At 38.9% G+C, this 23,135-nt stretch overlaps 2 protein-coding genes and 1 long non-coding RNA gene across 5 annotated transcripts; 2 read left to right on the top strand and 1 right to left on the bottom strand.

Annotated features, from left to right (window-relative positions):
- Positions 1-28: 28 nt before the first annotated feature.
- On the top strand, positions 29-4,264 carry LOC137137039 (motile sperm domain-containing protein 1-like). The gene is made up of 6 exons (XM_067522904.1): positions 29-175; positions 1,997-2,330; positions 2,445-2,520; positions 2,606-2,889; positions 3,140-3,295; positions 3,881-4,264. The coding sequence occupies exons 2-6, from the start codon at positions 2,087-2,089 to the stop codon at positions 3,907-3,909; spliced, it is 789 nt and encodes a 262-aa protein (XP_067379005.1). The 5' UTR covers positions 29-175; positions 1,997-2,086; the 3' UTR covers positions 3,910-4,264.
- Positions 4,265-4,338: 74 nt separating this feature from the next.
- Positions 4,339-9,877, bottom strand: LOC137137035 (Fc receptor-like protein 5). Of its 2 annotated transcripts, none has more exons than XM_067522900.1 (6): positions 9,793-9,877; positions 8,718-8,753; positions 7,768-8,028; positions 7,329-7,574; positions 6,290-6,452; positions 4,339-4,582 (listed from the first exon to the last, which is right to left on the bottom strand). In XM_067522900.1, exons 1-6 carry the CDS (start codon positions 9,821-9,823, stop codon positions 4,534-4,536), a joined length of 786 nt encoding a protein of 261 aa, XP_067379001.1. In that variant the 5' UTR covers positions 9,824-9,877; the 3' UTR covers positions 4,339-4,533. The 2 variants fall into 2 exon arrangements, with proteins under 2 accessions (XP_067379001.1, XP_067378999.1); XM_067522898.1 differs by having other exon boundaries at positions 6,306-6,452; positions 9,793-9,876.
- A 6,652-nt stretch (positions 9,878-16,529) lies between these two features.
- On the top strand, positions 16,530-22,618 carry LOC137137077 (uncharacterized). 2 transcript variants are annotated; one of them, XR_010915664.1, is made up of 4 exons: positions 16,530-16,870; positions 18,578-18,600; positions 19,383-19,730; positions 20,591-22,618. It is a non-coding gene; the product is annotated as an uncharacterized lncRNA (long non-coding RNA). The 2 variants fall into 2 exon arrangements; XR_010915663.1 differs by lacking the exon at positions 18,578-18,600 and having other exon boundaries at positions 16,584-16,870.
- The last annotated feature ends 517 nt before the right edge of the window (positions 22,619-23,135 follow it).

Raw genomic sequence — 23,135 nt, 5'->3', positions numbered from 1 at the left:
GCGAAAATGAACAACGTCAGCGTAGCGTCAAAACCTAAAAGTGATTGACGTGACTCGCGTCAAGTTGACAAGCGATGTTTTGGCTTCCTCGCACACTCATGGGTTGATCTCTCCACAAGGGGCGGGATCCGTGGAAACGCAACAGCTTGTCGAGGAAGTAGAAGCAGCTGTGGCGGTGAGTAGAGACATTAGACTCTTTTTTTCCACTGTTTTTGTCTGTGCTCTGACACGTTTTAGCCACAGTCTTAAAGCTTTAAAGCATTTTCCAGCAAGATAGCAGCGCTTTCTGCTTCGTCATGTTTGCGGTCATTTGACGGGTCGCTGTGACCGAGCAGCTAACGTTAGCTAACTCACAGACATATAGCTAAATAACAGAGGCGTAATAGCGCTCTAACCCACAATTTCTACATTTATCGATGTTTTTTAGGATATTAAAATAAATGTAGAGCGTGTTAAAATGAGTGGAAGGTAAATATAAAGCAGGATAATACAGCTTACACATACTGCATAAAGAGACAAAACTTAACCTACAATAAACTTATGCTAAGTGAAAGTAAATAGGACAAAAAAGACAAACCTTCCTTTATCCAACTTTCTGGTATGAATCTTATGTGTGTTTAATAAATATCTTGTGCATTTTAAACAAATCTGTCCTTATGTTCTTCATCTGAAACTTTTTTCAGTCACCTGTTAAAAGAAGTATTCTGATGTAATACCATATACCAGGGGTCACCAACCTTTTTGAAACTGAGAGCTTCTTCTTGGGTACCGATTAATGCGAAGGGCTACCATGCGAATACGCACGTTTGAAATAACAAATTTGCTCAATTTACCCTTAATTATATGTTATTATCAATAATTAATTACATTAATGATATTCATCTATGTGAAGAGTCGTATCATGTTAATGATTTCTTACAATAACTTTCAAATATGATTTAAAAAAGAATAGCAACAAAAAAAATTAGATGCGGCTCATTGGTAAGTGGGGCTATTTTTAGAACAGGCCCACAGGCCACTCATGTGGGCAACCTGGTGCCCGCAGGCACCACGTTGGTGACCCCTGTTATAGTGTATAAATACCTTGGTACAAGTAAGGTTGTGCTTTGAAAATATTATAAGATAAAGCATTAAATAAAATCAGGAACTCAAAGCAGAAAATTTCCACTGTGACTACTACTAATGCAGTAATGCGTCAAAAATCATTCACCGTTGAACTTGGGAAGGTGAAGCTATTTGATGATTTTATACAGGACATAATATTTAGTGGCTCTTCAGAAAATTTTCTTGATTACTTAGTAATATCAATTGACACATTCACAGGTGTTGTGTTGAAGCAGTATTTTTTTTCTAATTAAAGATGAATCATTCAATCCTAATATTTAAGAAACTGGAACTGAGAAAAGTTTGGTATTTCAGTATGAAAAATGAGTTGATCCAATTAAAAAACTGACAATGACTTCTCTGTTAGTTAATCAACTGGTTGTGTCAGCTGCTCTTTCATTATGGAAATAATGTAACAGAGCATGATATTGTGTAAAGCCCCTATTTTGTGTTTTTTTTAATTTAGAGATTTTGGAAACATGTATGGTAACTAAAGATAAAAAAGTGTAGTTAAGTAAAAAGTACATTAACTTTAAATAAATTATATCAGATTTATGTTTTAGGAGATATCATATCATCGGGCAATTTTAGATTCACCAATTAACCTAACAAGCATGTTTGTGGACTGTGGGAGGAACCTGGAGGAAACCCATGCAACCACAGGAAGAACATGTGTGTGCGAACCCACAACCTTCTATTTGTGAGGCAACAGCGATAACAACTCCACCACCATGCTGCCTGATTGCTAATATAATCTTTTGAAAAGTTATTTAATATAGTTTAATATATTCTATGTGAAATACTATTGATAATATTAAATTATTTTTTCAAAACTTCTTTTTTTTAAAATTGAAAATGTGTAAAATAAAATGAAAATGTAATTTTGCCGCAGGTGGCAGGCTGTGACATCACACTGCAAACCATCCAATGACAGCACTCAGATCATGGCCGTGGGCAGGGCACCACACAGACCGATGGACCAATGAGGAGAAGGGACAACCATGACAGACAGGGACAGGATGGGATGGCGGAGCAGCAGGGGGAGAAGGGAGGAGACAAGGGACACACGGTGAGGGGAGAAACTGGAGCGGAGATGGTTGGCGTTGCGTCCCCGCTGCCTGTCTTCCTCTTCCCCTCTGAGCTGGTGTTTTACTCTGAACAGAGAAGCTCCCACCGCAGAGTGTTAACCCTGTACAACCCCTACAGCTTCAGCATCAGCTTCAAGAGTGAGGACTTCACCTGTTTACCTGTCTGTTTACCTATTTAACATGTAGAAATACTGCCCTCTACTGGCAGTGCAGGAGTTAACAGTCTCTCTCTGTCTTTCTCTCTCTCTCCAGTGTTGTGTACTGCTCCCTCGCTCTACAGGGTGGTGGAGGCAGAGGGCAGCGTCCGAGCCAAGTCATGTGTTGACCTGTAAGTGCATAGACGAGTACCTATTTATTAGTACTACTTCTGTAGCGAATACTGCCGCCATTACTGTTATTCCTCTTCCTGTCAGGGTCGTGCGTCATCTAGACGTCTCCCCTCGAAACTTGGGTCGCAGAGATCGGTTCCGCATGGAAGTGAGAGGATGTGGCCAGGTTGGACTACGGGAGATCTGGGCCGAGCTCAGAGCAGGGGAGGAGGGAGGAAGAGGGGAAGAAGAGGAGGAGGAGAGGAGGAGGAAGCAAGGAAGAAGAGGAGGGGAGGAGAGGAGGACAGGGAGACAGCAGCAGGCAATGTCTGCACTGTCTCCTCTGCGGGTTCCTACACACACACATCTGCAACTCCCTACCTGTGCAGGTGAGTGGGATTCACTATAGGGAAAGGACAAGGGAGCATAGGTGGAAACAAGGGGACAAGGCAGAGGAGGAGACATGAAGGATGTAAGAAGGGAGAGAAGTAAACAATGAGTGAGAGGAGGAGTGAGATAAGTAAAGAAGGGAAGACATAAAGGTTATGGTTTCTGATTGGACAGTTCTTAAAGTAGTGCACTCATACTAATATTTGTGTGTGTGTGTGTGTGTGTGTTTGTGTGTGTGTGTACCTGCAGCTGTGCGCAGTGTTTCTCAGGGGGTGGTGTGTGTGTTGTTGGCTTTGCTGTGTGTTGCAGTATTGATGCTCCCTCTCCACACTGAGAGCAGCTCGGTGGTACCACGCTGCCTGCATGTCTCCACCAATCAGAAGCTGGCCTGTGCCTACACACTGGGTAACACACACTCACACACACACACACACCTGTGACACATAAACCTGTCTAAGGCAGAAGTGGGAACTGAGGCGGGAGGTCGAAGAGAGAAGGGACCAAGGCTGAGGGAAAGGAAACTGATAGAAAAGGAACTGGGAATACAATAAAGGATCGGAGGACGACATGCACAAAAAGAAGAAAGAAAGAAAAAAAGAAAAATGTAGGGAGGGAGAGGAAGGAAAGAAATGATCTAAAGAAGGAAAGGAAGAAAAAGAGGAGCTAAGAAAGAAACAGTGTGGAGGAGAACAAACTGAGGAGACTAAATGATTGGAGAATGACAGAACCGAATAACATTGAGCAAAAGAAAGGACACAAGAAGTTTAAAAAGTAACCAAAATGGAGTAAGGGTACAAGGTGGTAGAGAAGGAACTTCATAAAAGGATTGTATGGTGAGGGAATGTAACAAGGACCTTAAGAAGGAAACAAGAAAGAAGGGAAAGGAGGGAAAGAATGGAAACGAGAAATGGAATGAAGGAAACAAGGAGCTAATAAATGGAACAAGGTGGAATGTAAGGGAGGAAGTCTGATTATCTGTATCTCCCTCAGGCCTTCTCACCATGATGTTTCTCCAGTAACCGGTGACACCGTACCACCGCCTCCTCCTTTTTGAGCAACTGTTCCTTTCCGTCACCACGGCAACTGTGGATGCCTCCCAAATGAACTCTGACCTCCATCCACGATGGAACACACAGACACAGACTGTTTTCATGAATGTAGTCTGACAGCTGAATGAGGACTTTATTATCAGTCTAAATTAGTGCTGATTGAATAAACAGTCTTAATTAGTCATCATATGTTAGAAAAAAACTTTATTATTATTATATACAACTGGGAACAAACCTTACAGGGTTCATTTCTTGAGTTTGTCAAGTCTGAGAATGAATTTCAGAAGTTGATTAAAGTGACATGGATTAAAAAAATACATATTTCTTTTTGTTTCTGATTGTGTTTTAATTTTGTGCTTCTTTCTTAAGAAATCATCCACATGCGCACAACAACAACATTTGTGTCTTTTCAGCTGCTGCTCTGTTAAAGATTCAAAATGACAACACGTTAAAGTTTCCCAAAGCCGAACTGAACATAAAATGAGGTATTCTGTGTGACAGGACATCCAGCACATCCTCTGTCTGTGATCAGCTCAGAAGTGATGCTCTGTGGTGACGTCAATTACGACATCAGATTTGTTAACCAATCCTTTGTTAGCATGGTTGGGTGGGGCCGTTGCTATGGAGATGGGCAGACTTGTTCCTGTAGTGAAGTTTTGTAACAATGAGGACAAATCTTTTCAGTTGTAAACTGATCACTTCTTAAACTGATGACATGCTACTGATTGATTCAGTATTTAGGACGTTGGGACTTAACTGTTTTAACTTAACTCCTACAATGTCGAAATCTATATACATTTCTTAGAACATATAACTTACAGTAACAGTTTTCTCCTTGTGTGAATTGTTACATGCCAAAACTACACTCCCCTCCAAAAGTATTGGAATAGTCCTTTATTTTAGCCTTAGACTGAAAACATATGGGTTTGACGTCAAAAGATGAATATGACACAAGATCAAGACTTTTATTTCCAGGTATTTAGATCTGGATCTGATACAGAACTTAAAACATAGCAGCCGTTGTTTCATCCCACCCATTTTTTGACGTGAGCAAAGGTATTGGAAACGTAACTGACGTGTGTGTCCAATGACACTGATTATTCAAACAACTGTTAGTGACATCAGCAACAACCACCAGAGGGCAGGAGTGAGGGTATCACCATCTACCGCTGGCAGAAGACTTCATGAACAAAAGTGCAGAGGCTACAACAGAATATGAAGGGCAGGCTGGAATTAGGAGATGAGTTTTATGGACTGATGAGACAAGGATTAACCTTTACCAAAGTGATGGAGAGTTCAAAGTTTGGAGAAAGAAAGTATCTGCTCATGATCCCAAAGATCTAAGCTCATCTGTGAAACTCAATGGAGGTAACATCATGGCTTGGGCCTGCATGGCTTCTTCTGGGATGGTCTCATTAATCCTCATCGATGACCCAACACATGATGGCAGCAGCAAAATTACCTCAGAAGTCTGCAGAAACATTTTGTCTGCTAATTTAAGGAAAAATGCAACCAAACTGACTGGGACATCCTTCATCGTGCAGCAAGATAATGACCCCAAAACACACTGGCAAAACAACAAAGATGTTAATCAGAAAAGAAGTGGAAGGTTTTAAACTTAAAGAATGTAGAGCATGCCTTTCACCTGCTAAAAAGGAACGGAACGGAGTAACCCCCAAGAACAAATACAAATTGAAAGAGGCTGTGGTGAAAGCCTGGAAAAGCATCACAAAAGTTTCGTGATGCCACTGGGTCACAGTCCTAATGCAGTTATTACAAGCAAAGGATTTGCAACTAAATATTAAGTCTTATTCACTTTAATCTATTTTAAGTCTTTCTGTTCCAAGACTCTTGCTCACATGAAAAATGGGTGGCTTCAAACAAAGGGTGCTATCTACTTATCTTGTGTATCAGATCCAGATGTAAATACTTGACAATAAAAGCTGTTATGTTGATCTCTTGTCATATTCATATTTTGATGCGAAACCCAAATGGTTTCAGTCTACAGCAAAAATAAACTGGCCTCACTGTTGCAATAGTTTGTAGATGAAAAAGGGGCCTTTCGCAATGTTTAACACATTGGATAGGTAATTATACCTTTTAGTATTCAAAAATGTTTTTGGTTTGTTTTACATGAATCAATCTCACAGGAGTAGGTTTGGGATATTTGTACTTGTCAAATCCAGTGGCAGGTAAAGTCCTTAGTATGAAACCACCTGCCGCTCACAGCCTTTCTGTGTGGAGTTTGTACATTCTCCTTCAATTCAATTTCTTTTAAATGTCAAAACGCAATTTTAAGTATTTCTGAACAGTGCAGAGAGAGCTTCTCCCAGTCAATGTCTCAGCTCACCTGTGTTCAGTGTTACCTGTGTGCCTGTGTCGATATAAAGAAACCATGAGGACAGTGGTGATACAGTATGGACAGAACACCACTAGGTGGAGGACCAGCTGCAGGGTTGCAGAGGCAGAGGGTGGTGCGCTGTTTCTTGGAGAGGGTGTGGTTGTTGGTGCACCTGTAGAGAGAAGTACACCTGGATAAAACTTCTGTGACTGTTCTCAGATGGTTTTCCAGCTTGTGACTTGATCAGAGTCCACCTAATAAATCCAGGTGAAAGGACCTGACAGTGAAACAAGTTACATTGCCCGTCAGGCCAAGGTGTCCAAGTGTCTTTTGGGACTTGTTGCCTAACCTTAGCCCATTCTTGTTGACTAACCAAGCATTAATTTTGGAACATGGCTTAGTTGGCTAACTTTAGCCAGACATTTTAGTCACCTGAATTTAGCCCAGTTTAAAAACACATCCAAAGTGCTGATGAGTACCAGGTGTGATGGGGAGGAGCTGTGTGTCACAGTCAGTACATGCTGGTACTTGCACCGGAAAGTTGCCCATCGCCTCCCTGGTTATAATTGTTTGTTGCCTCCTGTCAGTTCTCACTTCTTTTCTTTCTCCACTTTCCACTCACCACAACCGTTCGAGGGAGATGGGTCCCCACCCTGAGCCTGTTTCTGTCTGCGGTTTCTTCTACGAAAGGGAGGTTTTTTCCTCTCCACCATTGCCCAGTGCTTGCTTAGGGGGAAATGTTTTTTGTTTTGTTTAACTTTCTCTATAACCTCCGCAAAGTCTTGACCTTACAGTGGAATAATGTTTTTGCTTAAAACATTAAAATAAAATCTAATTATTTCTTAAATATTTTTAACACCATTACAATGTATTACAGTGCTAAACAAATAGTGAATATAACCTAATTAATACATTTATGTACAAGTAATTATAAAGGAAATGGTAAATATCTTAACAATCATAAGTTTACAACACATTGAATGAGTTTGCAAGGTTTTACAATTCATCAAAAGTAGTCAATTAGAATATGTCAAAGCAGCTTTCTTACTCGTGATGTAGATCCAGCTGGATGGAGACTCTCCATGACTGCTGATGTTACACTTGTAGAGGCCTTCATCCGACTTGGTAACACGGTGGATGGTCATGTGACCTGTAGGCTCAGTCCTGATGAGGGAGCCATCTTTATAGAAATCAGCTGAATGATTGGAGGAATGGCTTTTTGTTTGACAGTGCAGAGAGACATCATGTCCCTCCATCACAGGGAGGACAGGACTCAGAAGAATCACTGGTTTGTCTAAACACCACAGAGAAGCATTTTGTACTGATCAAAAATCCTTTGATTCGACAAAAAACTAACTAAAGTCCTCGTCTTTAGTGTTACAGTAGGATTGCTCTTGAATCATGACCGATGGACTCAAGAAATGACAAAGGATATACAGCATACTGAACTATAGCTATGGTGTTTACCCAAATCATACCTGACTTACCAGTGACAATGATCTTGAGGCTCCTGCTAGGTTCTCCCCCTCTAGACTCACACCAGTAAACTCCACTGTCCCATGGGATGATGTAGCTGATGTTACATAAGGAATCAACTGGTTTTCCCCATTCAACACACTCCGCTCTGGTGTCTTTGCTTGTGTTCCTCCTCAGTGTCCATCCAGCAGAGCTATAATTGTACCCACAGCTCAGGGAGACAGGCGTCCAGCTGAAGAACTGAGAGCTGCTGGGACTCACTCTTAGATGAGCTGCAAAAGCCCATTGTATTTCAGTAAAACTTAAGATGTCACCATGAAGTTTTGTCTGTAAAATCTATATTATGTATTACTTTACGCTGATGACAGTGTTATTTATTACGAACTTAGATGCTCCTCACAGCTTGAACTTGTTGTGTAAAACAATCCAAAAACTACAACATGATTTTAAGCTTTCTGAATGTAAATACAATCGAAGTAGATTTAATTGTAACACATAATTATATTTAAGTACAGACTATGGCGTGACTACTGTATAGATTACTACTTCTTTACAGCTTACATCTCTACATAACACTCTAATATTGTAACTGTTATTTCTGAAGCATGAGACCTAGTTAAAGATAAAAATGATAACTTTTAAACCTCAAAATTAGACCAGAGCTAATGTTCTACACATTGGCAACCAACAAAAAAGTAATAACAGCCTCTGCGGCTGTTGCCTTCAGGCCTTCCTGTTTTCTCTTTCACCTCTTTTGGGGGTGTAATGGTTTTACCTTCCTGTTAGCAATAAATGCCTGCTCCTTTGACAGTGCTTTCCCCTAAACCCTTTTACCAAAGTCAGTAAACAGTTAAGAAGTGATTCAGTATGTTTTAAGTGAGTTTTGCAAGTACAATTTCATATATATCATATTTTACTGAAACTGTTGTTTCTTTTTGGTGGGTCTTACAAATGTACAAACCTTGTGTGGGTTGGTAGCAGAGCATTGTGGTCAGACCTACAAGGAAATGACACTTTGTTTGAGGTTTCACATGGACACAGACAATTGATTTACTTATCTAACAACTTACTTACTCTGGCTTTTGTGCATATACCATGGAACAGTCAGAGTTTTTGAAGAAAACTTTATGACACACATCTGCCTATAACTTACATGCATTCTAGAATAAAATGACAAATTGCCTTTAACTGAGGGCAAATAAAAGAAAATATTTTTTTTATTCACTTTACTTCATATATAAATGTCTAGTGATAGGTCAACTCCGACCTTGTGTAGTTGCATAAACAGTCATTTCCATGCCTGGTTACTCTAAATCCTTTGTCACATGTAGCAGATGAGATGAGATTTTTCTTCTACCCTAAACTTGCTGTGAAAGCATGTTCACAGAAATGAACTGTATTTCCTCGTTTTGTTTTTGCCTGGATAACAGCAGACTGACAGAACGTATCCTTTTCTCAGCATTATCTGAATTTCATATAAACCAGGTAGAAGGCAACATTTGCTTCTACAGCCACTTTGAGTTAGTTTCTGTCACAGTTGTTTTAAATGTCAGGAATTAATTTGTCCTGCACATGTAATTGCAAAAAGCCAAAGAAACCAAAACGGTTACACGTATACATGACACACAAAGTAATGTTCTTCGGGAAAACTCTAAATGGATCTGATACCTTATCCTGGTTACAATACCCAGGTTATACAAACCATATAAACACAGTAAATATACTGTAAACTGTAATTACTGTGAGTTATTATTGGTTCTAAACGATCTTCTATACTTTTAGTCTTAAGCTTATGCAGGTGAGACATTCTAACATCTGTGCAGGGATAAAAATCAGGTAGAAATGAAGCGCAAGCTGTTTTTTATGCAAAACACAGTTTATCTTTATTCTTAGCAACATATCATGCTGTATCTGTGTGTTATCAGAAATAAGAAGCACTGCCCTCATGCTTTTTGTGTGGAAATTACTGCCAACATCAAGGTCAGAAATTAATTATATTATGAATGAAATAACTGGAAAGTGCAGATTTTACTTACAGAGCAGCCACTGAAGAAATGTCTGTTCCATTGCCCTGTTTACTGACAATGAGACCAAGCGCCCACATCACACTGCCTCTTCCTTTTTTCTGTGTGCGACAGTTTAAGCTGCATAAGTGGATTCGTCACTGGGTTTGAAACCGAACTACAAGGTTTGGATCAGGTTTACTTAATCACACCAAAATCATTAAATAGGTCCAACAGTTGGCACTGCAATAAGGGAGAGAGACAGTTTATATATACAGCTTATTGTTTATTTTAGATGACTATAAAATGTACATTACTGTAGTTTTATGCAATAAATAGAGGTAAATGTATTAGACTAAGTTGAAGATAGTATCAAAGCACAAGTGACTTTAACTTAAAATATATTTAATGAACACACTGTGTTTGTGGCCCTATGGTCACATGGGGTGGGGGGCTGCAGGGAGGGAGGTTCTTCTCATGGGGTCCCAGGACCTATAATTACAAAACCCACACAACAAAGGAAACGCGTGATAGGTGAAAGGTTTGCTCCTCTGGGCACTTTAAACACTCTTTAAACTCTTTAAAGTCTTTAAACGTTGTCAAGAAATATATAGATTTACTAATGTTACATCTAGTACACAACAGTTCAGATTAAACAGCACTAGTCTTTATAGTTTACAAAACTATATGCAGTTTAAAATTGAACTTGGAAGTTTAACCTGCAGGTTTGATCTCATTCCGTCACAGGATTTACAGATAAGAATCACCCAAACTCGTCAACCAAACTAACCTGCTGTTTAAACTGATTAATCATTCCTACTCGATTCGCTGTATATTTCCTGAATGATATGATAACGTACGCTGGTTCCTATACTTGACACATTGTCCTGTTGGATGCTGTCTAATGATACACAGAGCAGTGGTGAGATTGTTATGCCCAGTCCTCATCCTGCTAATCAGTCTCTTTGGTTGGTACACTGTGTTAATCCCATCTGTCCTTCCAGTCCTGAATGCTGCTTCTCCCCGTTTTACAATGTCCTCTAAAGTTTTTCCTGCAGGTAATGGGTATTATTAATTATTATTAAGTCCATGAAATAATACTGACAGCATGCATGGAAGCAGCAATACCAGGACAGGATTTCTTTGAACTTTGAATAAATATAATTCACCTGGAACATTTTTTGTATTAATAATTACAGCCTAAAGAAGATGTAGTCTTTCATTTGTTTGCTTGTTTTTTCTGATGCACACATTCAGGTTCAGATTTTGTCTTTTTACATCCGTAACATTTACCAGATTTGAACCGAGGCCGTAAGATGACTCATAAAACAAGAACAGTCATCGTGTCAGTTTTTCCTAAACTCTGCTGTCAGACTTTCTGAAACCTTGCTGCTAGGGATCTGAAACTGTACTGGCTTTTGCAGTGCTGTTGCATGTATTTATACTACACCTAACTGAACCTTTTAAAAAATGTGAGCTCCTGAAAAACTCTCGTCTCATCCCTGATTGTTTTCAATGAGCCTGATCAAATTAACAGGTCTTAACTAAAGAAGGGAAAACGCAGCATTACACAAAAACTGCTGCATGTGTAAGGCATTGCTGTGTGCAACAAAGAGTTAAGTGTGAAACAAAGACACACAGGAAGTGAAGTACCATAGGTGTATCAGTGCTGACCTTACATAATTCAGAGTGAAACGAAGAAAGTGATGTGTAAAAAGCTGCTCTAACCACAGTCTTCCTGGAACAAGCAGCATGTTTCTGCTAAGACACATTCGAATTGATTTCCTGGGGCCTTTTTCTGCGAAACTGGTTAATTCTGACCCGCACAATCTCAAGGTGCTGAGCATAAAGAAAATTTATGGTCACGTATCTATAAAGGGTTGATTGGGACAGGTCAGTTTTAAGACTGGCTTTTATTTGGACATAACGGGCAGTAACCATGTGACCACCCTTCAGAATTATCTGACGAAGGACCTGACCCTTAGATTGAGATCCACTGGACTAAACTAACTGTGACTGTGGCACAGAAGGTAGAGCGGTTGTGCATCGATCCCACAGCTGTTGGTTTGATCCCCGGCTCCCCCAGTCACGTGTTGAAGTGTCCTCGACCAAGACAGTGAACCCCAACTTAGCTGCTCCGGGGGAAATTTGGTCAACTTCAAAGCAGCTCCCGTGAGTACCAATGGGTAGAAAAGCGTTATATAAGTGCATTTTTAATAAAGTAGTAAAATGCAGCTCCACCTCAAGCAACTACAACAGTAAAATACAGCTGAAACATCAGTTACTTTGCAACAGTAACATCAATAGTGTCACAGTAAAATGAATACTTTTACTGTAACCACATCAAGCTGGTCATAGTTGCGACATAATTTAAGGATGTAACTGTACTACAGTTAGAAACCAAAAATTATGCACTGGCTGAAGTAGCAGCAGTGCATTATTCTTATTATCATAAGTAGCAATAATAGTACTAGTAACAGTACTAACTGTATAACAGGTCTGTTACTGGACACAGTATTACTAGGAGTCATAGTGGTTGCAATACTGAGATCAGTATTAGTAGTTGTGGTATTGGTAATATTAGTAGCAGTAGTATTATTAACAGTAACTATCAATAATAATAATAATAACAATAATAATATAAAGCACTTTACATTTGTGGGTAAATCTCAAAGTGCTATACAAGCAGATAAAATGCAATAATAAAATATAAAAAAGACATGTAACGCAAAGAAACACATAAAATAAAATACAGAATTCATATGAATTAATTTGCTTTTCTGAACAGAAAAGTCTTTAAATGTTTTTTGTAAAGTCCACAGTCTGTGGTGCCCGCAGGTTCTCAGGCAGAGCGTTGCAGAGCCGTGGAGCAGCTGCTGGGAAACCTCGATCCCCCATCGTGCGGCGTTTGGTTCTGGAGGGGTCAGAGACCATAAGTATTTGTGGAGCGAAGGTGTCTAGCAGTAGTAATTGTCGCAGTAACAGAAGTAATTGTAGACAAAGTAGCAACACTAGTTAGACTGCAAGTACTTAGTAGTAGTAATATGAAGCTAAGAATACTTTTACTTTCATTGCTAATATTGGTTCCGTGTTTAATTTAGGTAAAATAATGACACCTGCAGACTAAATTGATATGAGATCTGTAACTGCTGCAACATTGTGTGTAAGGGAAAGTTATGGACATGAATTTCGGTTGATTATCTATAAACTAAAGGAGTTTTCATTTTAACCAAAGAGTATTTAGAAAAGGAAGAAATACCATATACTGCAAAAGACTTCCACAATGAAAAAGATGAAAAAATGCTATTAATTATTTTCCAATCAGAGTTGAACTTCTTTGTATTTGGAGTCGTGTGCTTACACTTTTGATGGAGCACAAACAGAAAATTCAAGAGAGTTCAGGCGATTGCATCCAGAAAAGGCTTTATTCTTTTATTCTTTTGTAAATGATACTTTCTTAGTGATCAGCTACAGACCGAAAAACAAACACTTTGACTGGCTGCCTCAATGAAGAGTAAGATTTTATTCAAACTGTTTTTTAATGTTAATGTTGTGTTTATAAATGTCATTGATATTATTATTTTGTTATTAAAATACTGCAATAGTTTGCAATGAACAACTACTTAATTAACAATGTATTCATCTGGACCTCACATGCTGCTCTTCTGACTTTGGTCGGCATCAACCCAGCTCTCCGTCAAATGTGTTCATCTGAACGGTCTACGATTGTCATGGTTTTTCGTCTTGAAAGTGTTTTCTTTATCCTCAACATGACAGAAGACACAGCAGTACCTTTAAATCATGCGTTTTGGCTTATTACAAAGCTCTATTCTATTGTTTCTTTTGGCCCCTAAATAATTCTTATTTATTCTACTTATATTACACTGCAAGTCCACAGGGACTGTATCTGTCCCCCATGCAAGACTGAATGGGCTTTGTCCACCAAGACTGCCCATATCCGGAGTTTTCAGCCTCTCAGAGTGGATCTCATCCACAACTGGTGCCTTGACACTGAGGAGCTTTTTAACTGTCTCAGAGATCTTTGACTTCCCCATAAGGTTAATTCCACTGTATAGTGATATACTTTTTCTGGGTCAGCAGTTTTCCTCTCAGCTGAGTACAACGTAGGTCAATCCTTGCGTTCCCTTTCTGAGGTGTTGAATGGTTTGGCTGAATTTTCTTGAGTCCAAACAAAAGTCCTTGTCCATAGTCTGTGTGCTTACTCTTCCCACACCTGCATTTTTGCATCCACCACCACCAGAGCCGCAGCCCTTCTGGCCTGCCGGTGCCCATCTGCTGTTTCAGGAAACCTCTTTGCCAACCAAGAAGCCTTTTTCTTCAGCCTGACCGCCTCTTTTACAGCATATGTCAACCAGCGAGTCCTCAGGTCATGTCATGACAGGCACCAACAACCTTCTGACCACAACTCAAAGCAGTTACTTTTACAATAGTAGGTTTAAACATGGTCCACTCAGATTCCATGTCCCTGGCCTCCTGCAGAATGCTAAAGAAGTTCTTACAGACGTGGGAGTTAAAGATCTCATGGACAGGGGCCTCATCCAGGTGTACCTGCATAGCATGTTTGGGTTTACCAGGTCTGTCGGGCAGTCTCCACTGCCACCTAAACCAACACACCACCAGGTGTTGATCAACTGATGGCTCTGTTCTTCTTTTCATATAACATATACAGCCTCAGATCTTATGATGCAACCCCAAAGTTAATCATTGATTTGAGGCCTAAAGGGATCTGGTACCAGCTACACCTATGAACAACCCTATGCTTGTACATGGTTTTTGTTATAGCCTAATGATGACTAGTACAGAAGTCCAATAACAACGCACCACTTGAGGTCAGATTAGACAGGCTGTTCCTCCCAATCACTCCTCTCCAGGTTTTTCAATCACTGCCCATGTGAGTGTTGAATTCCTCCTGCAGAACCTTCTGATGGAAGCACCTGCATGGACATGTTTTTTGGGGCTCTGCCTGACCAGGCCCCGTGGAGGAAGGTCGGGCCACCAGACGATCACAGACGAGCTCCCCTCCCAGGTCTGTCTCCAGACGGTGCCTTTGTCCTATTCCTGGCAAAGAACTACATTCCTGAACTGCCATATTCATCAAGGGTCTATAAATCCCACTTAGTCTGGCCCTTCCTCTGGGACTACTTTGCCTTGAGAAAACCCTTTCAGGAACTACTGACCCGAACAATACAGCTCCCACAAAAAGGGGACACAAAACCCATTCCACCATGTCAAGGCGGCTGTTCTCAGAGGAGAAAATTATCATAGCGGCTAACAACATGCTGGACAAATGTGGAAAAATAAACCCCATTACTTTTTTGAGCCAGTGGAACATTGAAGGGATTTAATTAATCACGGTGGACTTGACTTTCTCCACTCTTAACAACACATTCAAATTAAATTGGATCAATGGAATTCCAAAGGTCTCTTTGTCATATTTTGTATCTTACTGGGAAAATCTTACCTCATCACTTTTTTTTCTGAAAGATGGTTTGAAAATTGTTATCTAAACATCTGATTACTAATAGGGTAAAGCAAGTTTCTTTTTAAATATCAATTGGTGTTATCCCTGTAAGGTCTTTCTACAAAGGTTCATTTGGACATTGATACAAAACAGTATGTTTTGTAAAATCTTTCCTGAAGACTTCATCTGTTTTATAAATGTGCTTATAATCATATATTTTGGAAAGATGGAAAGACGTGCTTTTATTAGTCAGTTTATTCAGCCTGATTTTGTCCTGTCTCTTGAAAATGTGTGTTTTTAATACTTTATAATTAACTTGATTAATATTCTTAAAGTTACGTTTTCCATACAGAGGTCATCCTTATTTAAATTCCAAAAAGACTGCAACTCTAAATTAAAACTATTCAGTAGTCTGTTCTGAAGCACTATACCAATGTGAAGCAATTGAGTTGAAAATGGTTTAGTGTTATGAAGCATTTGAGTTAAAATGGTGCAATCTGCTGGTGAATCCTTGGTGTTACATGTGCATGTCAAAATACATGTTTTTATGCCAATGTTGTTATTTTGTCAAATAAATTCTGTATTATACAATTAGATCAGTTTTAAATAGACTCTCAGAATAGGCAGAATGAGAAGTAGATCTTATGTTAAAGTTGTAGAAGCTTCTTGGGAGAAGGGAAATATACCAAAACACAGTTTTGGATGGACAGAGGAGGCAACAGCAAGAGAATTAAAAGTGTTGGAAATTGAATTCTGTTCAACAGTGGAGTGGTCTATGGTGCCTGTGTGGTGCTGGAAACACCAATAGTAGACCTAGTATTACTCAACAGGAAAGAAAACATGACACAGGTGATTTGGTAGGTGATTATTATAGCTATACAGAAACTAGATATTCAGGATACATTCAGATTTTTACGGACAGGTCAAAAGATCCAGTAACAGGTGTAACTAGTGCTGCAGTTACCGTCCCATTATTGATGGAAGCATTGAGGATAGATTCTGGAGTAGTAAGACAGGGAACAGATGTAAACATTTTCTGGGTCTCTGCCCACAAAGGCCTTGTAGGGAGTGACAGAGTGGATAGGTTGGCAAAGCAAGCTATTAAACAGTTAAATATAGAGGTCAGTATTAAACTTTCAAAGGTGGAAGGAAAGAACATAGCATGGAAAGAAATCAACAAAGAGAGGGAGCAGTTATGGGATTAGGAAAAGGGTAAAAAAAGGGTAGACAATTGTACTCCATCCTAACAGTGTTAGGTCCACAAGGAGCAAGGGAGGAAATATAGTAAAAATGAATTATAATATATGTAGGAAGAGGTTAAAACCAGAAGATGACAGTAATGCAACAAATACTGACACAAACTCCGAAGAAGAAGAAGAAGAAGAAAGAGAAGGAGGAAGTCCTGTGTTAGCGATTACTGTTTGGTTAAGGTGGTATTTTTTGGTGTTAATAACTACTCAGTCGAACCCAAGCAGCCCCAGAACATCCTGAAACTGCCGCCGACTGAAGGAACGGGACGAGCGGGATCAAGCTCAGCACTAACCGGCTTCATGGCACCGTTTACAAAATCGCTCATCACCGTGACTGAATGGATGGTTTTCTTTATTCTCGCCAGTTCTGTCTGTCAAGGTAAACTGCTGTGCACGACTTGGTTTACAGGAGAATATAGGAGTTATTTATTTTTCTGTAGATTTATCGCCTACATCGTCGTCGATGTCGTCGTTATCGTCCCCGATTATACACCCAGACTTAATAATCATGTAGCCGGCACAAATGCTGTTTTTTTTTATCATCAAAAGTAATGCTCGAGGAATTTGTAGAAAAAGTTACAGTGAAATAATTTACATTATATTGGTGCAAACGTTTGCATCCCCTTTGATAAAATAATTAAAAATGAAGCTTTATTAATTTCTCTATATGATGATGAGGGAAAAAATCTTTTTGCCACTTCAAATTAACGGTATTGTATTTGCATAAACTTTTGTGGCATACATGGATTTATTGGCATGTGAGTTATCAATTTTACAATTTTAATAGGCCTCTCACTGGAGCATCACCATAATAATGCAAATATGCACATTATAAATATTTGTTATTATATTTTGTTAAAGGGCACGAGATCAGTTACAAGAGATTAAAACTCTGTTAAACCAGTTAATCACTGATTGACCAGAAAAATTAATTAAGCTGTCACATTTCAGAGGCAGGACAGACAACCACTCACACTCACCTTCACACCTACAGGGAATTTAAAGTAACTGCTGCTGGTTCTGTTCCACACTGAGTCTCTGTACTAACACTGGTCTTTGTCCTTACTTTTTATTAAACCACTACAAATGTTTGTCTGATGTTTCACCTTTAAAAACCAATAACGTAAACTTCTAAACACATAAAGGTTAGCATCAACTTCAATATATTTAAAAATATTTTGTTTTCTTAGTGACAAACTTAAGCTTTTGCAGTACATTGCAAATCGTTCACGTAGTACTTCAACATGAGTCAACATTTGAAGTTTTACCTTTACCTGTAGTAGAGTATTTGTTGAGACAACTGTCAAACTGACACTAACACCTAAGTAATGAGGTTACATACTTCAGCTACCTCTGTTATTGTTGACACACGAATATGGGGAAACAATACTTCATTCTTCATTGACATTCTCTGCGACAGAACGGACAAGGATAAAAGGCAAAATAATACATTTATAGATGAACGATGAAAATGTAGGAATTATCACACAACTTCAGAGTGAGAGGCAGCACTCAGACATCAGCAGCAACAGCTAGAATGGAAACAATGTATAGTGTGTTTTCTCCTGCTGTAGCAAAGGGGACGTGTCTTTTAAATTTGCATGATTAAATACAGATGTGATGAAAACTCCTTCAGCGTTTACTGTTAGTTGATCAGTGATGTGGCTGCACAGCGTTCATGGGTAGACAGTGCAGGACAGTAGTGAACCCCTTCAAAATAAAGTATCATTACACTTCACATAATAAACAGTGTGAAAATTCCTGCATCATTCACTGTTAACAGTTGTGTAGTAAAATTGTTCTGCCGATCTCCAGAAAATCCTGGTGACTGTAGCAGATGAATGACAAATAATGCAACAACAGCACTAATTTAGTCCATGAGAGGGTGCTAAGTGTACATAACACTGACAAGGTAACCAGTCATCGGCCTGTGGTTTACTTTCATAGTTATTTATTGGAGTTTCTGCAGTGCTGGAGTCAGGCTCATCTTAAATTACATTTCCAGTTGTGTTATTGATAATTAGAAAAAGACATCGGTGGTAAAACACAGGCTGAACTTCATGCTTTGTTCTTTCCCTAATTTCAGTGCTGACAGTGCAGTCGTCTCAGGTAAAGTGCTTACGCCGTCTGTTTTCCACTGTGTGGCTGTTGTAGGCTAATGTGCACATGTGATGTCAGTATCTGTGCTCATGGTTGAATTTTATTTCCACTGTTTTTGTGCTACCTGTGTGTGTTTAAGGACCTGGGCAGTTATTAGTTCCCCTTGCTGTTTGCTGCACTAATGCACACACTGTGGATGTTATTATTTCAATGCATAAGCATTTGTTAAAATCCTGTTCTGTGGTCAAAATACTCCACATACTGCATCCTTGATACAAATGTTTGGTATAATTATTAGACTTTTCTGCAGTAAAAACAGTCATTTCATTATGATCATCTGTTTTTTACTTGGCCAAAACATTGTGCCATACTCAAAACTATAAAAACATGATACACTTTTGAATAAACGCTCCTTATTTGTTTAGTTTTAATGGTTATATGTTTTATGTTCATTTTATATGTTTTATGCTCCCTTTTCCTGTAGCACTTTGACATTTGTTCTTAAATGAAAAGTGCATTATAAATTAAATGTGGTTTGTTTACCCACAGTTAAATAATGTGAAAATTATTTACCAAAAGTACATCAAACACCTTTCACACAATGCAGACTTTTCACTGATCATGGCAACAGATATAATTTAGCTAAACATTCACGAGTTGGATGGAATGTGAAGAGATGCTCACATTTGCTTGACATAAACTGGCATAAAAGGTGCAAATGGTAAAAAAAAGTATTTTTAATAAACTAAATGACTGTTTGTCTTTTGTTCTTCTGTTTGTTTTTGGAGCAGATGAGCTAACAGTGAAGGCTGGAGACAGTGCCACTCTCTCATGTGTTCATCCAACCCATACCATCCCTTCAATGTTCAGCTGGCTCAAAAAAGACCTGTCAGATGGTTGTCTGTACTTTTACAGAGACAGTATTACATTGGACAGCTTTCAGCATCCATCTTTTCAAAGACGTGTTATGCTGAGTGATCCAAACATGACGGACGGAGATGTGTCTTTGATTCTGTTGAACGTCACGGTTAACGACACCGGAACATATGAATGTCAGTGCATAGCAAGCGGCCCGGGGCGAAGCAAGCGAGGAGAACCTGATGTGATCAGGACCATCTCACTCAAGGTTGAAGACTCAGGTTAGTTTGGGAAGTTTGTGTACAGCGGGTTCTTGAATGTGATGGTACGTTTTACCACAACAACAGTCACTTACATTTTGCTTTTTTTTTTAAATCATAGATTTACAGCAAAGAATAATGAGTAAATTCATTATTCAGTTAATTAAAAGTACCACAGTTGCCTTTGGCATCATTTGGACAAAAATGGACAATAGAGCCTGGACTTTGTTGTTGTCTCACTGTTTGCAAAATATCTTGTGCTACTCCAACCAATGATGTTCAGCATTGAAAGCATTTCCTGGAAGGTGTCTGAGCCTTCAGAACCTACTATCCCCAGGTACATTTACTGTGGTAAAACTCTTCCCTAACTTTCAACAGAACTGAATTTATATCATTATGATGGAGTGATGGAGGGGCGGCTTTAACTCTGTCTCTGGGCAAGACACTGAACCCCTAACAGCCCATTCCCCTCCCCAGCAGTGAAATAGAAGAAATTGGGGTAGAAATTGGGGAGGGTTGCGTCAGGAAGAGCATCCGGTGTAAAAACTGTGCCAAATCAACATGCAGACAATGATCCGCTGTGGCGACACTGAACTCACGGGATAAACTGAAAGGACAAAAAAAAAAAAAAAAATGATGGAGATGGTGATGCAAAATTAAAACAGTGATGAGTAAAACATGAGAGCAGTAGAGCTTCTTCAGATGCTTCAGGTTCTTGTAATATTTATGTTTAGTGTTGGTCTGACAAACCAAATGTTTTTGGAATAAGTTTTATTGATTAAACAATTAATTTATTGTCATTGCTGAGACTTGAATAATGTGATACGAGTCCAGGAGTCTGTTCTTAAAGCTGATACCTCACACCTGGTTCTGCTCTGCAGGTCACGCGGCTGGGAACATTCTTGACGGAGGACACGAGGACAAAAACTGGCGAGGACAAGCTCGGCTGATAATCGTTCTGTCAGTTGTTGTTGTGTTTGCTTTGGTTGTCGTGGTCTTGTTTATTTTTTATTTTTACATTTATTTGAAAAGGGAAAATACTGCAGTGCCTCAAAACTAAGCTGTTTAGACAATCAATGACAAAGCCGTATTTTCTGAATACTCGTGATTTTACTGACTGAGCAGGAAATACTGCATTCTTAGATAGTGGTGTTTATGTTAGTTTGAATCAGGTTGACAGTGGAATGTTTAACACTAGGCATATTTCACCAAGTCCTTTTTTTGTGCAATTTTGCTAAACTGCCAGGAGAGAGAAGACCCAAAGTACAGGAGACCCCCACCCCCAAACAAGAAAAGGGCCGAAAGAGACAACTAGGAGGGAAAAGGGATGATTATTTTCTTTAAAGGTACAACTTTTTTGAATGCATGTAAATTTAGAACCAACCCTTCACATTTATAATGCTCATATAACGCACTGACAATTTAACTGCCAAATGACAATTTCCCTGAATCTAAAGTTCTAAAGCTCAAACATCGTTTAAGGGAACAAGAAACCTGCCAGTGGAAACAACAAAAACACAGCTTTATTTATGTTGCATAAGCCTTCTATTTATTACAAGCCTTTATTAGACATAAGCTTTTATTCCTTATTCTCTGTCTGTTTATGTATTTATTATCCATTTTCAAAGTCAGCTTCACTATTCTGAGAACATTCTTAAATTTTTACACACTAAATGAATTCAGTCCTTTCACTCTGATTGGGAACAGTATTAAGACGCCACACACTCAGGGATTTGCAAATTGTTTACGTGAAAAACCCCCATCAATTGCTCTTTCCGATTCTATTCACAATGCTAAACTTTAAAAAAAGGATGTTATTGGTTATTGTTTGTATTATGTGTTTTATTTATTCGCGTTAGCCAAATAGTTCAGTGTTATTTTATTTCCATTCTGCCTTTTTAAAGCACTTTGCCGTCTTTGATTGTAACAAACCTGTTTAAATAAGCTTTGCTGTTGTTGTTGTTGTTTTTTTTTATTTTTATGATTATTGGTAGGTTCTTACTGTAAAAAAAATCTGCAGGAAGCATTAAGTTCCAATAATGAAAACTTAAGATCAATCCAAAAGCTGTGACCATGTTCATGCTGCTATATCGTATCATCTCCCATCAGTCGCACATTTTTCAGATCTAATAGCAAATTTACTTGAACTGCTGTGAAACTAGAAACCAGTCATTTTATACTTGAGCCCAATGTAACATTAGCCGTTCCACAAACAAAATGCACAGTTAAAGCCAAATGGAAAAACAAGTATTTGCCTGGTGATGATGATACAAGAAAACACCAAAAGTATTGCAGTTTAACAATCAGAAGTTATTTTTAAATATTTTATTTGTTTTTTGATGTATGTCTGGTATTATGGTATTACTGATGTGTGTACAATACAAAGCTGCAACCATTGATAATTTAAAAGAATGCAGTAAACACTTTCTACTAACTGACATCATTACCTTTTGGTTTTTGGATTAATAACTGCACAGTTTAGTCCGGCTACCTCAGAGCCATGAACCACCAGAGACAGAGTCTCTAAACAGCTGTGGTGCTGCTGCTGTGATTCTCCTCCTCATGTTGCTTCATGTTTACAGGCACAGTACGAGAGGTAGTAACAGCTTCTTCTGACTGTTACTGACTCTGTTGCCACTGTGATCCAGCCTCAAACTGTGATATCATGGCTCTGATGACTGACTTAACAAATTTCTCTGTACCACCTTTCACACATAAGGAGATTTATGGATGTAGTGAGAGAGGACATGAAGTTAGTTGGTGTGAGAGAAGAGGATGCAGAGGACAGAGTTAGATGGAGGCACATGATTCGCTGTGGCGACTCCTGAAAGGGAACAGCACAAAGGAAAAGAGACTATTCAAACATAATTTGTCAGTGTTGAAATTCTGCTAATAACAATAAACACCTTCAATACTAAACTGTTAATTTTTTTTTTTGTTCAACTTCCATAACCCTTATAAAATCCTTGAAAAAGTAGAAATAGCACTGGTGAAAGTCACCAACAATCTTTCCTTGGCTTCAGATAATGGTCATTACTTTTCACTTCATAAACATTTCCTTTAGGTAACATTATTAGGAAACAACATACATTTCCATTGCTATGCAGATAACACCAAGCCTACGAATAACAATCTATTAATCAAACTTGAAGCACGTCGAAAAAACAGGCCAATTTCTTACTTCTAAACTCAGAAAAAAATTAATGTATTGTAATTGGACCTAACAAACTCTAAAATATGCTGTCCAACCATGTAATTTTCTTAGATGGCATAACTCTGGGCAGGGTTTGTCCTACTGTCAGGATGCCCCAGTAACTAAAGAGCCTGCAATTAATCCAAAATGCTGCAGCAAGAGTGCTGACTGGAACTAGCAAGAGAGATCATATTTCACCTTCACTAGCTTCTCTCCATTGGCTTCCCATTAAA

Source organism: Channa argus, chromosome 12, assembly GCF_033026475.1.
Source record: "Channa argus isolate prfri chromosome 12, Channa argus male v1.0, whole genome shotgun sequence".
Taxonomy (NCBI): Eukaryota; Metazoa; Chordata; class Actinopteri; order Anabantiformes; family Channidae; genus Channa; species Channa argus.
The sequence above is the reverse complement of the archived record's forward strand: the minus strand, read 5'-3'. Positions and strand labels throughout refer to the sequence as shown.

Bases quoted from the DNA above. Each gene is read 5' to 3' on its own strand.
- LOC137137039 (XM_067522904.1), top strand. From the start codon at position 2,087: ATGAGGAGAAGGGACAACCATGACAGACAGGGACAGGATGGGATGGCG. The intron at 2,521-2,605 runs GTAAGTGCATAG...TCTTCCTGTCAG, and splicing joins GCCAAGTCATGTGTTGACCT to GGTCGTGCGTCATCTAGACG. The intron at 2,890-3,139 runs GTGAGTGGGATT...GTGTACCTGCAG, and splicing joins GCAACTCCCTACCTGTGCAG to CTGTGCGCAGTGTTTCTCAG.
- LOC137137035 (XM_067522898.1), bottom strand. From the start codon at position 9,823: ATGGAACAGACATTTCTTCAGTGGCTGCTCT. The intron at 8,029-8,717 runs GTTTGTACATTT...GGGCTTTTGCAG, and splicing joins CTGCTACCAACCCACACAAG to CTCATCTAAGAGTGAGTCCC. The intron at 6,453-7,328 runs GTAAGAAAGCTG...TTCTCTCTACAG, and splicing joins CAGCTGGATCTACATCACGA to GTGCACCAACAACCACACCC.